We start from the raw sequence: 14205 nt of genomic DNA, 5'->3' as shown, positions 1-14205 counted from the left end.
ATCAGGAAGTCCAGAATTCGCAAGAGTACTTTAACATGGCGAAGGTAGCCGAGGAGGAAAGCGACTACGTATCGAGAGAATTTCTGAATTGGTTTCTCAACGAACAACTCATGGAGGAAAATGCTGTCGAAGACTTGTATCGAAAGGCAATCAAGCTCGAGAAAACAGGCGGGTTGTACGTCGCTATCGATAAGGACATGCAGGTGATGGATCACTAATGTAAAACACGTGGAAATGTTGTCATCGTGTTTCGTCAACATAAGACACACACGCACTTGTGCAATCACTGCTCTCCCGGACTAGATAGAATGAAACTTTAAGGCACCTGTTATCATGAGTTATGAATACAAGTTTTTGGCTATATTTTGTAAGAGACAAACTAGCTAGCCGACCGTCATGTATCATATTGAAACTACCTAACGGGGAACATTGTACGGCCAGAAATCATAAGAATCAAATCCTTTCATGGGACTCCTAAAACGTCGTTGAGGAAACGTTCTTTTACCCGTTTCTTTCTCAAGTCTGTTCACTGCCGAGCAGGCACAGCCGTTGCACAAAGCATTTATCATGATCAAGTACATGCTGGTGTTGCTTACTTTTCGTACGATGCAGTTTTGGTGCAAGGATTGATGTGTTTGTATCTTGTGATCGCCTCTGTTTACTTTGCGTTGACAACATACGGTCCTGTAGTGTGCCGCTTGGTCTTTCGTGCCGAAAGGCGAGCGCGGGCCCCGGAGTCTGTAATTGCAGTCAATATTTTCCATTATCCTTGGCCCTTTCCATATCACCGAAGTCGTCAACCGTCCATTTGATCGTTGAGTACGGCCTTGCGGTTGGATGCTCTGCAGAAGTTGCACCCCACTCAGGTACCCAATGCCCACGCCAAAGAAGTGGAACAAGTGTTTAAAGCAATTTCTCACTGTTCCAGTACAGTCATGTGGTACGTCAACGTTACCAAGCCCTACGGACTCCAACGTTACCATGGTCAACTTTCACGTGCCGACGGAGAAACGCAGTCTGATTGAAGAATTTTTCTGCGACGCGTTACACGGGATGGCTCCACACGCTTGCCGCGCCGCCATGGTGTACGCACCAACCAAGATCAATGCGCAATACTCATTGGACGCCGACTTTGTCTTGGCCCGAGCCTTGGCAACGAATCGAATTCCGTCGGTCAATCAAACCGACAACGCAAGTATACCAAACATGGTAAAGGACACACAGGTTTTGCTGGCGTGTATCAACAAAAAAATACAGAAAAGCGACAATCTACCGGTGCAATGCTTGTTGGACAATACCCAAGGCTACGCTTGGAATTGTACACAAGAATGGTTTCCCTTCAACCAATGGCCACGGAGGCAAGGCTTTGTATAGTTGTTCCCTTGGTTCCGACACATGTTCCAGTAGAGATTTGGTGGTGTGGACGGCATGGCTGTAATAGTGTATTGGCAAGTTGCCTTGGCCTGGCGGATATATTGTGCGGGGAGTTTTGTTGGTGGTATGATCACGGCTTACAGACTATTGAAGAACGCCTGTATTGTTTAATGTAAATCAGTAATTGTAAGTAAAATTATTTCATTTCCTTTGTAAGTTTGGTTTCCTCCTCTTCTTTGGACTGTAGCTTGGCTTCAATCTTAGACCTACATGGTCCTTTGTAATGGCTGGTCCTATAGTGTAATCCATCTTCCCAGCCCTTTTTGCAACATTGGCTTGTACCTTTTCCAATGCTTCTTGCATAGCTTTATTCATCGACTCAGCAGCTTCCATATCAAATCCTGCCAGCTTGGACATTTCCTGGTAGAAATGGAATTGTGCACAAAAGCACTTGAGCCAAACATTCTTTTTGTAGAAGATACACTTTCCGTTGTCACTGCCTGTGTATCATCAAAACAATCCGAATTTTGCGAATTTGTGGAATTTTCATGCAATGAATCCTGGAATGCATGCTCTCTGGACAGGCTTGTTGATTCTTGCACCATTCCACTCGAAAAATACATATTTGTGGTATTTTTGGTCCCACTCAAATCAGCTCCAGTCGTTTGCGAAGACACTGCCCATTGATTAAAATCTCGTATGACAGGGGGCTTGTACGGAAGCGAAGTTTCGAAAAAATATGACCCTTTTTCACCTTTTCCGATCACCCACTGACCACTATCAACAAATACTGGACCTGGTCGCTCCTGTTTGTACAGGTCTTCCAAATGCTTTGACAGGTCACTGTGGCCACTTCGGTGCAAATACACATCCCAGTGCTTTGTCCAGCGTACAGAGACATCGGTTGATGTGGGTGATTGACCAAGAACCTTGTAAAGATGGGCACATGGGGAAGCTTGTCGCTGAAATTTTCCGCAGCTACACACCAAATAGAATGTACCATCAATATTAACAAGCTCCACAATTCGTGTGCGTTCAAACTGCGGAATCATATACTTGTAATAGCTACTGTCGTTGATTTTCCGAATGTCCGTGTTTTTGCTTTTGCGAGTGGCTTGCTTGACCCAAAACTGGTCTGCATTTGGACGGAAGAGCACAAATGAAGCAGCTGCTTCAAAATCTTTGGAAAGAGAATCTTGAATGTAATCCACTAAATCCCCAATGTTTGCGTAGTAGGCAGGCTTTCTCGTCTTGGCAGCATTTAAATTGTAAACAGCTTTTTGATGCCTCTTCTTTGACCTAATTTGTGTCCCTTCATTTATAACCTGAGTTGCTTTTGGTACGGAAAAGCTTGGCCTGACCCCGTCGCCCCGTCGTTTTAAAGCACTATTTTCTGCCTCGGCATACGAGCTTGCAGATGTGTTGAATGCTCGTGTGTATAAATAGCGATATCTAGCCCAGCGCTGTTCATGAGGAAAAAGTGACAGTGTCATGTACGCATTAATTTGCGATACAATAGTTTGCCCCATACCACCCAATTTGACATCAATAGCTTCGGGGGTTGCAAGCCAATCAGCCAAGAGCCTTTTAGAAAGTTCGTATTCCTCTTGTGTCTCAATTTTGGTCATCCAGCTCTCAATCCAAAGAACAACTACACGGAATAGAATAGTAGCTTTAACTCCACATTTTCCAGTCTGCACCTTCATGAGATTACTGCGATACAGTAGATGCCAGTGACAAAGCTTGTGTTCGCAAAGAGGGTAGAAAGTTGGTATTGCATCTACAAAGGTCCCGTACTCTTTTGGATCTCCATCTGTTATTGTCAGGCGAATTTGTTGAATTCCTTACTTTGGGAGTAGTTGCGGTATGCATCAAGTCCACACCCAATGGAAGGCCCAACGAGCCTGCTGTGGTAAAAAAGCCCACAGTGCTGTGAAAGTGTTTTGGTTTGACGTCTTCCCAGAGAATAGAAATAGCGGTCGCTTGGCGTTGTTTGTGCCTTCCGTCACATCTGCTACCATTATCTCCGAAAAACGAGAGAATACATTTCTGCTCTCATTATTTGTCCAGGCAACTCCTAACAGCATTTTTTGTGAGCCAAGGAGCTTGAATGCGCGACGTGTGCGGTCAACATAGTCATCAAGTTCTCCATTGGGATCCATTGCATCTAGTGTAGCGTTGTCAAGAATTCCCGTTTCAGCAGATACCCCGGAGTTAACTCTAATACTTGTGGGTAGACACCTGCGGTCTTTTTTTGCTCTCTGCTTGTAAACTGTGAAGAGAGGTGAATCTGGGTCATCGTATATAGCACAAAAGCTGATCTCAGGAGTGTTCTCAAGATAGGACAAAAGCTTGTCTGCCTGCGTCATGAATTCTTCATCCTTGAGCAACACTGTTTCTTGCTCTTTTCCCGACTGTATCCTTATGTGTTGCAAAGAAGAGTCCGACAAGATGTTGCCAGTTTGTAAATGGAGCATTTTTCCAATAACACTAGGTGGTGCACTGCTCTTGGCTGCATCCAGCGTAATTTGGACTTCGTGGCCATTGATGTAGGCAATACTCTTTTTTACTTCATGAGGCTCCATTGGCAAATGATGAGAGTGAGAGTTACAGTTCCCCCTTGCGCCACCAAAAAGACACCAATGCCTCTCCTCTTGAACCCAGTAGAGATAAAAGTGAAATGGGCATTCTTTCCCTTTGTCCGGCCGCTTAGAGGAAGTACTACGCGCCTTCGCGTCTTCTCCGGGGAAGCTTGTCCCTTGTCTTTTCTGATATGTTCTCTCACTGTGTGATCGGCTTCGAAAGCACTCAAAACGGATTTGTTTCTTCTTTTCATCCCATCCTCGCTCAACAAGGGGAAATTTACCCTCAGCTGCAGCAATCTTTAGAGCTTTAGCCAACCTAGCTCTGGTTTCTTTTGAACTTGAGTTGTATTGATCTGGAAATACGAAACACTCCCCAAGGAGCCTGCAATCAAAACCAATGTAGTCACATAAATTTACTTCTCCGTTTTGCGTTGGAAAAGGAATGCTGACTGTATTCCACCTTTTCTTGTCTGCAATGCATTGGTCTAGTACGTCCTTTAGAATACCATCCATTATTGTCTTATTAGAAAGGAAAAGCCAAAGCTGCGGCAATTCTATTTTTGGTCTCAGCAATGATTCAAAATGCTACATTAAGCACTGCACAGCTAGCACACGGCCTATTGTGCAACGGCTGTGCCTGCTCGGCAGTGAACAGACTTGAGAAAGAAACGGGTAAAACAACGTTTCCTCAACGACGTTTTAGGAGTCCCATGAAAGGATTTGATTCTTATGATTTCTGGCCATACAATGTTCCCCATGCAGCTGAATTGCCAATGACTGTTTCATATGGCGATGACTTGTTTGAAATGTAAACGGGAAGACTAGAACGTTCGTAGGACGTTAAAGCTCTGTATGTAACCGTGATAGGTTCTTGGGTACTATCAATCTTGTCACAACGGATTGGGAGAATGACAAAGGATTGGGAAAGATTTAGTAGGCCCAATGGAATTATCAACAATAACTTTCGATTCTACAAACAGACCCGGACCTTCGTGTTTGACACTTCACAAAAAATACCAAATTTTTTGTGGCGAAATGCAGTGTGGGCTTTCCACCGGTGAATTCATTAGGTTCCTTTGGCGGCCTTCTGCGACTCACTCGTCATGGAAGAAGAGGATGACCCTTTCGGGATGTTCGGAGAAGATGATAGCAGTAGGGATAGCGATATGGCCGAGAACGAACGTTCAAGGATTTCACGCTCCATGGTCGAAACGGCGAATCAAAAGACCAGAAACGGCAACGGAATACTCTCTACGCCAAGCAAAGGTGTTGTTTCGGTTGCTGATACCAGTTCCCGCTCTATCAGTAGTGTATGCGAGTGGTCACCTCCATGGCCAAAACCAGTTTATCTTGGGCCAATGAAGCTTGTAAAGTCTCTCCCGTACGGTGGCGGGCGAGGTTATATCGCCGAGCGTGATTTGGAGCCCGGAACCTTGGTTTTATTGGAAGAGCCCATCGTTGCTTGGCCAACCGAGCAACTTGGGCGAAAGCTAACTTTGATTTCAGTACTTCATATTCTCCGTCATTCAAATGCACAGGCTCTTATTCATCAATTGGAGCACTATCACCCAACGAAACGGGCAGTAGACGAAGGCAACGGTGATTCTGACCATATTCAGGTCGCCAATATGATGGCCGTGCTCCGTCAAGATAATTCAGAGAAGGAGAATGAGATACTTGAAATTATCCAATACGCGTCGCTAAAAGGAATTCTAAACAGAGACCGTTCTGACTTATCGTGCACGGATGTGATTCGTCTTTTGTTGTGTCTTCGATACAACGGGTTAGAGAGTGGCCTCTATCTACATGTTGCCATGCTGAACCATGCCGATCAGCCAAATTGCGTCAAGTTTCTGCCGACTCCAGAAAAAAAGTATTCGGAGGTTCGAACTACACGCGTCATACGTGCGAGAGAGCCCTTAACAATCTCATATCTCCCTTCAATAGTATCGCACGCGAGTCGACGTTTCCATTTGTGGGAGCAGCATCGCTTTGATATCGGCGCCAATGTCTCACCTCAGTTATACGAGATGGAGCTTGTCGGCTTTCAATTGCCTCTCTCGTCCATTAAGGAGCTTGACGACGACGCTGTGACAAGTCGAATCGAACGGACTGTGGCCGAAATGGTAGAATTGTATACAGAGACAAGTGAACAGATCAAAGGGAACCCGAACAATTCTGAGTTATGGGACTCCTGCAAGGCTCTGGAGCAATCTTCCTTGCAACTCTGTAGCGAGGCCTTGGATCAACTCCAAAATAACCATCACCTCTTGCTTATCGCTTGTTTACAACTGCATCTAGATAGCTGTGACTTGGTCCAGCGGGATCCTTGTTTGCCTTCCTCGCAGCGCCTCTCCCTACTTTGCCGCTTGATTCTCACAGCTCATCCACTATTGGCGGTGCAAGAACGTTTCCATGGGCCTGATCATTTTGAGCTTGCAAGTACCCACCTTGATCTTGCACAGGCTCTGGAGGAGGTCTTATCCCTTTCGCCAAAGCAATTACTTCTCCTTCAATTAGACGGCTTGTCTTCGGTTGGCGCATACGCTGCGCTGGAATATAAGTCTCGCAAAGAGTTTGAACGAATCAAGAGCCTTTACCCTCACGACGCTGAAAAGATCGCAGGCCATAGTCAAAACGGTTGATCTAGCTCTTATTGGTTGTTAAATTACTTGGAATTATACCTATCGACTAACAATTTATTGGCAGTAAGTCAGCAAAGAGCAGAATGCGTTTTTTCATTTGCAACTAGTATATCATTAGTTCCATAGCTTGCCTGACTACGACGCCTTAGCTAATTTAGCCATGAAACCAACTTAACTGAGACAATGAACTCATGAGCTTGGGAACTTGACTTGTACCTCGTCTTCCGTAATGAAGCCGCTAGTAATGTTCTGGTTCATGCTGCCATTAAAAAGGCGTCGCTCCCATGAGTTAATGTCGAAGTAGAGGTACTGCGGTGATCCACTTGAACTGCTAGACACGCCGTCCGAAGGACTTGCTCGCTTGAACCACAACTTAAGCTCTCCGTGATACCTCCACTCCCGTGAATATAGTTCCTGTGCTGCGTACGCTTGTAAAACATCTTTTGGCAAAGCATAAAAGATATAAAACAAGGTTTCGAGTTGGAACTTTGACAGGTGGCCTGTTTTCAGTGCTGGTGGTTGCATATAGTAACACACAGGAAGCTAGTAAAGGTGCGTAAATCGTCGGTTTAGGGCCAGCCATAGTTTCCGGTAGAAATCAAAGTGCGACTTCACTAACGTACCTGATAATGCGGTTCTTTTGTTGCGACATTGTCCGACCATGGACTAGAAAATGTACTGTAAATCTGTTCGGTCGATCCCAAGTTCAGACCCAACATTGTCAGATCTGACCCCAGTGCCAGAGTATTTCTATCATCATCGGTCATTCGGATGACTCCTAGTAATCCCAGCAAACCATAATCACCAGTCAGTGCACCACCAGCCGCTGCCCCTCCGGAGCTCGAAGAACCTATTGCTCCCGCACCCGGTACCGTCGATGACGGCGCTCGTCCCATTGCATTTCCAGCCCCGGTCATACCGGCTTGCTGAAGACCTCGAATACCTCCTAGTCCACCAAGACCTGTACCACCTAACAGACCACCTGAAACATCTAACTGGGAGCCACTGCTAGCAGTATTGTTCTTGTTGGTATCGATATCGGCGTACAAGCCACCAACGTTTCCGTTGGCATTGCCGCCTCTCGATACAGGCATGCTTCCCGACAACAGCGATGACGGATTCAGCGCTGAGGATCCACTCGGTGCTGGCTGTGGTGCGTTGGCCCCTAGTGCCGGGAAGTCTTCGGTTGCCATGTTAAAATTTCCGTTGGCTCCCGACATAGCCAGTCGGTATAAGTTTGAAGCGTTGCTTACACCTCCCTTGCTTTGCAGCATTTGTTGGTGCGCCAATAGCTGTTGTTGTTGTTGTTGTTGCTGCTGTCGTAACGCGGCAGCTAGGCCATTCCCGGCTACGCTCGCATTTGCCCCACCTATTCCTCCCGCTAAACTAGGAAAATCTGTCAAATCAAAGCTTGTCCCTGTCGAATTCACTAGTGCTGATACTGCTGCTGTATTGGTAGAATCAATATTTCCAAAGCCATTCCCCAAGAAGACCGCGTTGCTGTTTCCGAGTAAGTCGCTGCCCCCGGGCGTGTTTCCCGAGGCAAACATTCCGATGTTCAAATAATCCGACGCGGATGCGGTAGTGTTGTGGGAGGTACCGCCCCCGGCGCTTCGTCCGTCGACAGAAGACGTCGCCGAGGATGTTGTACTAGCCCCCTCCATGTGAGCGTTCTAGTACCCACGCGTCAAGAACCCCCGTCGATCAATCAATGTACCACTTCTACAAAATGGCAAAAACAGAATTCACAATAATGGTCAGTCAGAATCAGGCAATCATGTGTTTCCGTCCTCGACTCTCTACGGGATCAAGTGCATATTTATCAACGGTGCGATGACTTGACATATTCAAGTCATAGGATTGAAGTCGAAACGATTCAACCAAAGGATACCGACGATCGAAGCGGCTGGGTCCGCAGCAAGCAACGGGTTCATTTTTCGGGCGCAGACTAGCGGCGCGTAGTACTGCGTTCACGTAAAACGTACGTCGCAACCAGAGGCAACCCTCGACGTATCCAAGACCATTTTGGACGGGACCAAAGACGCTCCGCGACGCTTAGAAGCATTATCGACACGCAAACACTAAATCACGCTTTCAGGTTGCCCGAAAATGTCACAATATCCCACCATGGTCCGATGCTCACCTACACGCACGGCTCCGTGATTTGCTACCATCTTGCTTCGGTACCCACCGGACTAGCCGGGTGTCTTTCCTACGGGAGAGCGCGGGTCGCCCGCCGCTGCTGCGAGTATCGAATGAGCGACCCGACCCGACCCGTCCGTCTCTCTGTCTTTCGGGGACCGTCAAATACTGTATTAGTACCCGGAGATAAATGGTTCTTTTGGTTGGTCTGTCCCTCTCCCTTCATAGCAAGACCTACCCTATTTGTCAATGACTCGAGTTTGAAGCTACTCTCATTCCGATGAGTCCAAGCAATTCTCTTACTTACTGTTACACTATGTTAGGTCCCTGTGGATCCTACGATTCTGAGACAGATCCGCAGTCAACAAGACCTTTACACATTGTAAACATAAGCAACCGTATTGATGACTTCACGAAAAGATAATTGATAGAATTAAAAAAGTTGACGTATTAGCTTCAATGGCTAGGTGTGCAACTATTGTTTCTGAAACTTTCACACAATTGTGTGGAAGCATTTGTAGTGAGTGAGCTTTTGTAATGTTTCTGGATATTTTGCTCTTTGATAATGTTGTTGTTTTGCTTCTTTCGAAAAGAAAACTGGATAATAATCTCGTGACAGTGAAGAGAAGGTCGCGTCTGTCGGCGGAGACAAAACGGTTCTTTGCAATTAGTTCTGTTTGCGGGGTTGTTGTATGGACGCAACGCGGACCATTCCCCGTTTCGCAGCGCGTGGCATGGAAAAACGTTCCAGCCCCTTACTTTGCCGACGTCCCCGAATCATAACCTGTCGATGCGTAGAAGCAACCAAAGAGCGCGATCCCGAGAGCGCCGGACCGTGGGAGGCCGGGGTCACCAGGTGCATTGCTGGACGGGGACGACCTAGGAGTCCACGACGACGGCGAACTTCCCAGCGTTTGGGGCCGTGTGTGAAGGCCCGAGCTCGTTCTTCGCATTCTTCCATCATGTCCAAACGGGCCATGAGATACACGTAGGCGTCCGTGTCTTCCAGCTCGGCGGCTTCCTGTGCAGTTGGAGGGAATCCTTCGTCGATAGCGTCGTCCTGGATTCCGTGTAGCGCGTTAAAACGATCTACTTCAGATACGTAGGTCAACGACGGAATGCCATCGTTGAAGATCATGAGATGTACCGGTTCATACAAGGGATGAAAGGGAACGGCGGTAGGGGAGAGATGTCCAACTTGATTCATGCTGCGAGATACTTGGTTGCGGTTTTGTGCTGTGCCTGTGCTTGTGTTTGGCTGTAACGATTGACCAGATATCTTCGGAACGTGTCAGACGGAGGACGGATAGTATCTTGTATCCGTGGGTTTATCTCGCAATTGATTTTGTTCCGAAAAAAAAAAAAAAAAGAACAAGTTGATGCGAAGCCATCAAGGCCGAACTCGAACAATTTGTGATGTTCGAGTTCTTGATTTCACTGTCACGGTCAGTCAGTTTCCCATCCTCTGCTCAAAATTCGGTCCATGCGCTCTTTCTCGATAGAGAATACGCCTCTCGCTAATTACAATGAATTCTGGATTCCCATATGTAATTGGCATAACGGTTGATTCAAAATAGTCATTTTGCTGTAGAGACTAGCTAGCTAGTAGGATGAGATATCGTCTCGTACTCGTCGTCGTGTAATAGAAAAAGCAAAGCTGCACCGTAACTATTAGGTATTCCCCAGCGAAGCATGTTCAAAAATGGGCACAGCGACAAATCCTTTTGGCATCACTCTCGACTTTTCTCCATTGCGACACAGCCACTCACTGCATCCGAAAGAACCATAGATCCGAGCAGTTCTAAAAATACATTATGTTTGGGCTCGATAAGCATCAAATGTACATTGCCTCGGTGGTGGCGACCTACTGGTTCGTCTCCATCAACATGGTGTACCTCAACAAAGTCCTCATGTCGAACAAGGACATTTCTATCCCGGCACCTCTCTTTGTAACCTGGTTTCAATGTGTCGTGACGGCGATCATCTGCTGGGTCGCAGGCAAGACTGGCGAGCGATTCCGACAGTCGGCATATCAACAAGTCCATCAGGAAGATGGCGGTATAGCGGAAGAAGCCAAGCCGTCTTTTTGGGCGCAGTTTCCGGTGGCCGAGTACAAAATTGGCGTAGGTCGTCGCGTGTTTCCCTTGTCATTTGTCTTTGTCGGTATGATCACCTTTAACAATCTATGTCTTAAATGGGTTGAGGTTTCGTTCTACAATGTTGCTCGCTCTTTGACGATCGTCTTCAACGTCTTTCTGTCCAACGCGCTGCTCGGTAGCTCCACTTCTTCAAAAACAATGTTGTGCCTCGGCCTTGTCATTCTAGGATTCTTCATGGGATCTCAAGGCGAAAGCAACTTTTCAATCTACGGAACAGTTGCTGGGATTTTCTCTTCGCTTTTTGTGTCTCTCAACTCGATCTATACCAAAAAGATTCTCCCTGCGGTTGACAACGACCATTGGCGCCTCACATTCTACAACAACATTAACGCCTGCATTTTGTTTCTCCCCATGATACTTGTATTTGAGCACCAGGCTCTCGCCGCTGCCGTGAATCAACAGTTTTTGTCGGGCATCTTCTGGTCTGCCATGAGTGTCGCTGGCTTTTTCGGTTTCTCAATCGGCATCGTCACCGTCCTGCAGATAAAGGCAACGTCGCCCCTGACACACAACATTTCGGGCACAGCCAAAGCTGCTGTACAATCCATGATGGCCTTCTATATTTGGGGCAACGAAGCAACTCTGATGGGCGTTCTTGGTATTTTCACTGTGTTAGGTGGTTCACTCTTGTACACCTTTGTCAAAATGTCCGAGAGCAAAGCTAACAGCACTCCGCGTGTAGCCGAACAAAAGACTGATGTGGAAATGCAAAAACCGGTACGTGGCCAAGCGGGAACTTTTGCTCTCACGCAGAAATAATCAAAAACGAAAGTAGCCGGAACTGAACTTGCCCATCGATTGTCGCAACTATAGAACAACAAGCGAGTAGTCTAGTGAAAGCGGAATTTGTTTTCTTTGGATTCTCTGTTCTGGCCTACGTGCCTGGGAATTCGTCACGTGCTCCTAGCTTTGTCTGTCATATTAACAGTAAAATTCGAAGACTGTATTCGGACCATAAGTTTTGTATTGTGTCCACCGTGGTTGCTTCGCTATTTTCTCTCTTTCTGTCGCCACAAAAATAGTCGGTTGACGGGTCGACTGTTGGAATCGTACTGACTGTGACAGTGGCGGCTAGTTCCTAGCCAGAGAGTCATGTCGAGACATGGTTCACAATTTAACATTGTGTCGATTGCCCCGCACTATCGCTCCTTGCGAGGATAGGACGCCATCACTCAAAAATGCTGTCCCAAATGAAAAACCTTGGGCTTTCTTGTATCTTGTACCTTGCGGGATATACCTTCGCTTTACTCCCTACAGACAAAGCATTTCGGTCATCGTTCTGCAGACGACCCTTTTTGCGCATTCAAGCTACTTCTTCCGACATGGCCACGCGAATCATGTACAACCAGCAGGCCAGGCGTCGAGAATCCATGAATTACCAAATTATTGCCGCAGAGGCAGCAGAATCGATGGCACGGCGCATGGAGGAAACGTTCCCGGAGCGATTTACCTTCCATCCAACGGAATGGAACAAGTTTCCGGATGGAACCGACCAAATCGAGATCGGCGGCTTTCACCCACAAAATCTTATATCTGGAGAGCATGTCCTATTTCTGGCAAGTTTCGAGAACAACGATGTGACCTTATCGCAGTTTCAAGTTATGATTTGCCTACTGCAATCCTTTGTCGAATCGCTGACGATAGTCTTGCCGTATTCGCCGGTTGGAACGATGGAGCGTGTGGTACGAGAGGGCCAGGTGGCAACGGCTGCTACCTATGCACATATGTTTAGTTCCCTACCAAACTGCGGTAAGCCAACACGCCTGATGGTGTATGATTTACACACATTGCAAAACCGATTCTACTTACATGGAAATGCCGTGGCCAGTTTGCAAACGGCTATCCCATTATTGAAGAAACGCTTGAAGAACTCGGAGGTCAACTGTGTCGCATTTCCAGATGATGGCGCCGCAAAACGATTTTCTTCGCTATTTTTGGAGATGGATGTAGAAGTGATAGTTTGCGGAAAGACCAGAGGGGAGGGCGATGTCCGGTCGGTCGTAATTCAAGACGGAAACGCTGAAGGCAAGCACATCGTGATCGTTGATGACTTGGTACAAACGGGCGGGACCCTTTATGAATCAGGGAAGGTCTTGAAAGAGGCAGGAGCATTGTCTGTCAATGCATTTGTTACTCACGGCGTCTTCCCAAATGAAAGCTGGAAGCGCTTTAACAAAGGAGGCGACCGGGCTTGTTTCGATAAATTCTGGGTCACCAACTCGATTCCAACCATTACCAAACAGCTACCCATCGAAGACGGTGTTTTTGAGGTTTTAGACTTGATGGATTTGGTTATTCATGATTTGGATCATTTCTCGTCCAATAATTTCGAAAACATATAATATAATGTGCAATGCTATTTCACAACATTGCCTGCTCTTGGTCGACTGATTTCTAAAGAGCAAAGCAAGTAATGAACGGAATTCTATGTTAAGCGATCTAAGCTCTACAACACCTCCTTTGCTTTTTCCTTCTTTTTCTTACGAGACGACTTCACCGGTGCGCTATCCTCCCCGGCACTTTGGACGGCTATTTCCTCAACCCGCTTTCGCTTCTTTTTGCCAACAGATTTCGGCTCGCTTTGATCCAAGCGTTCCACTTTTCCTTTCGACAACTTGCATTTGTTTTTTTGCTCCTTCTTTGCACAAAGTTCGGTGACTGGCTCTTTCGGTGCATTCGCCTTAACTGTTGACAAGGGTGTGGGAGTTACGGACAAAACCAAAACCGCACGTTTGGATTTCTTCGCCTCTTTTTTTCTTTTTCGTTCTTCTTCTTTCCCTTTTTCATCTTTGATGTCGCGATCATGCAATTTGGGTTGATCTGATTCTTTCCGTATCAGCTTTTTGGATTGATCAGCTTGTTTTTTGCTTTCCTTCGGCGAGGGCATTTCAGACGTCGCTGATGGCTCTGACGGCCCCGCAACCATCGACGACTGCTTTCGGAGCAACTTCGCTTTTTTCTTTTCTTCCATTTTGGCTTGTCGCTTCGCTGCTAGTTTTGCTGCTTTGGCGGCTGCTTTCTTCTCTGCTTTGCGCTGTTCTTTGCTTTTCTTACTGATGTCATTTTCATCGCTACTGTTCCCAACAGCAGCGTTTCCACGAGATGAGGAATCTGAAAAGTCCCGTTTTATCGTACGACCGTCGCCATCATATACCTTAGCATTTGGATCATACGTTCCTTCTTTTACAAAATGTACGTACAGTGAATTGTGCGGCAACCCGTCAGTGCGTTCGAGGGTCGGACCCTTTCCGGCCTGGTTTTCTGCCAGCTGTATACACTGTTGGCTCCCAGGCCCTTATG

General features: G+C 46.7%; 6 protein-coding genes across 6 annotated transcripts; 3 read left to right on the top strand and 3 right to left on the bottom strand.

Moving 5' to 3' along the window:
- Positions 1–1511: 1511 nt before the first annotated feature.
- Positions 1512–3959, bottom strand: PHATRDRAFT_32339 (predicted protein; the record flags this gene model as incomplete). The annotated part of the gene is made up of 5 exons (XM_002176903.1): positions 1512–1532; positions 1645–1874; positions 2129–3187; positions 3223–3281; positions 3328–3959. The coding sequence occupies 5 exons, from the start codon at positions 3957–3959 to the stop codon at positions 1512–1514; spliced, it is 2001 nt and encodes a 666-aa protein (XP_002176939.1).
- A 1036-nt stretch (positions 3960–4995) lies between these two features.
- On the top strand, positions 4996–6650 carry PHATRDRAFT_43177 (predicted protein). The gene has a single exon (XM_002177441.1). The coding sequence runs from the start codon at positions 5063–5065 to the stop codon at positions 6602–6604; it is 1542 nt and encodes a 513-aa protein (XP_002177477.1). The 5' UTR covers positions 4996–5062; the 3' UTR covers positions 6605–6650.
- Positions 6608–8758, bottom strand: PHATRDRAFT_43176 (predicted protein). Its single transcript, XM_002176902.1, has 3 exons — positions 8748–8758; positions 7228–8326; positions 6608–7147 (listed from the first exon to the last, which is right to left on the bottom strand). The coding sequence occupies exons 2-3, from the start codon at positions 8266–8268 to the stop codon at positions 6794–6796; spliced, it is 1395 nt and encodes a 464-aa protein (XP_002176938.1). The 5' UTR covers positions 8269–8326; positions 8748–8758; the 3' UTR covers positions 6608–6793.
- A 394-nt stretch (positions 8759–9152) lies between these two features.
- Positions 9153–10051, bottom strand: PHATRDRAFT_43175 (predicted protein). Its single transcript, XM_002176901.1, has one exon. The coding sequence runs from the start codon at positions 9951–9953 to the stop codon at positions 9414–9416; it is 540 nt and encodes a 179-aa protein (XP_002176937.1). The 5' UTR covers positions 9954–10051; the 3' UTR covers positions 9153–9413.
- Positions 10052–10522: 471 nt separating this feature from the next.
- Positions 10523–11858, top strand: Tpt4 (predicted protein). Its single transcript, XM_002177440.1, has 2 exons — positions 10523–11622; positions 11719–11858. The coding sequence occupies exons 1-2, from the start codon at positions 10561–10563 to the stop codon at positions 11737–11739; spliced, it is 1083 nt and encodes a 360-aa protein (XP_002177476.1). The 5' UTR covers positions 10523–10560; the 3' UTR covers positions 11740–11858.
- A 468-nt stretch (positions 11859–12326) lies between these two features.
- On the top strand, positions 12327–13187 carry PHATRDRAFT_9612 (predicted protein; the record flags this gene model as incomplete). The annotated part of the gene is made up of 1 exon (XM_002177439.1): positions 12327–13187. A coding segment is annotated over one exon (861 nt), but the record flags the coding sequence as incomplete, so codon positions are not given.
- Between the last annotated feature and the right edge of the window lie 1018 nt (positions 13188–14205).

The sequence above is a fragment of the Phaeodactylum tricornutum genome, chromosome 1 (assembly GCF_000150955.2).
Source record: "Phaeodactylum tricornutum CCAP 1055/1 chromosome 1, whole genome shotgun sequence".
NCBI lineage: Eukaryota > Bacillariophyta > Bacillariophyceae > Surirellales > Neidiaceae > Phaeodactylum > Phaeodactylum tricornutum.
Note: the sequence above shows the minus strand (reverse complement) of the source record. Positions and strands in the feature narration are given on the sequence as shown.

What these genes read in the sequence shown, in the direction of transcription:
- PHATRDRAFT_43177 (XM_002177441.1), top strand. Translation starts at nt 5,063, where the DNA reads ATGGAAGAAGAGGATGACCCTTTCGGGATGTTCGGAGAAGATGATAGC.
- PHATRDRAFT_43176 (XM_002176902.1), bottom strand. Translation starts at nt 8,268, where the DNA reads ATGGAGGGGGCTAGTACAACATCCTCGGCGACGTCTTCTGTCGACGGA. An exon ending in CAAAAGAACCGCATTATCAG is followed by an intron (nt 7,148 to 7,227) that starts GTACGTTAGTGA and finishes CACCTTTACTAG; the next exon opens with CTTCCTGTGTGTTACTATAT.
- PHATRDRAFT_43175 (XM_002176901.1), bottom strand. Translation starts at nt 9,953, where the DNA reads ATGAATCAAGTTGGACATCTCTCCCCTACCGCCGTTCCCTTTCATCCC.
- Tpt4 (XM_002177440.1), top strand. Translation starts at nt 10,561, where the DNA reads ATGTTTGGGCTCGATAAGCATCAAATGTACATTGCCTCGGTGGTGGCG. An exon ending in ATGTGGAAATGCAAAAACCG is followed by an intron (nt 11,623 to 11,718) that starts GTACGTGGCCAA and finishes TCGCAACTATAG; the next exon opens with AACAACAAGCGAGTAGTCTA.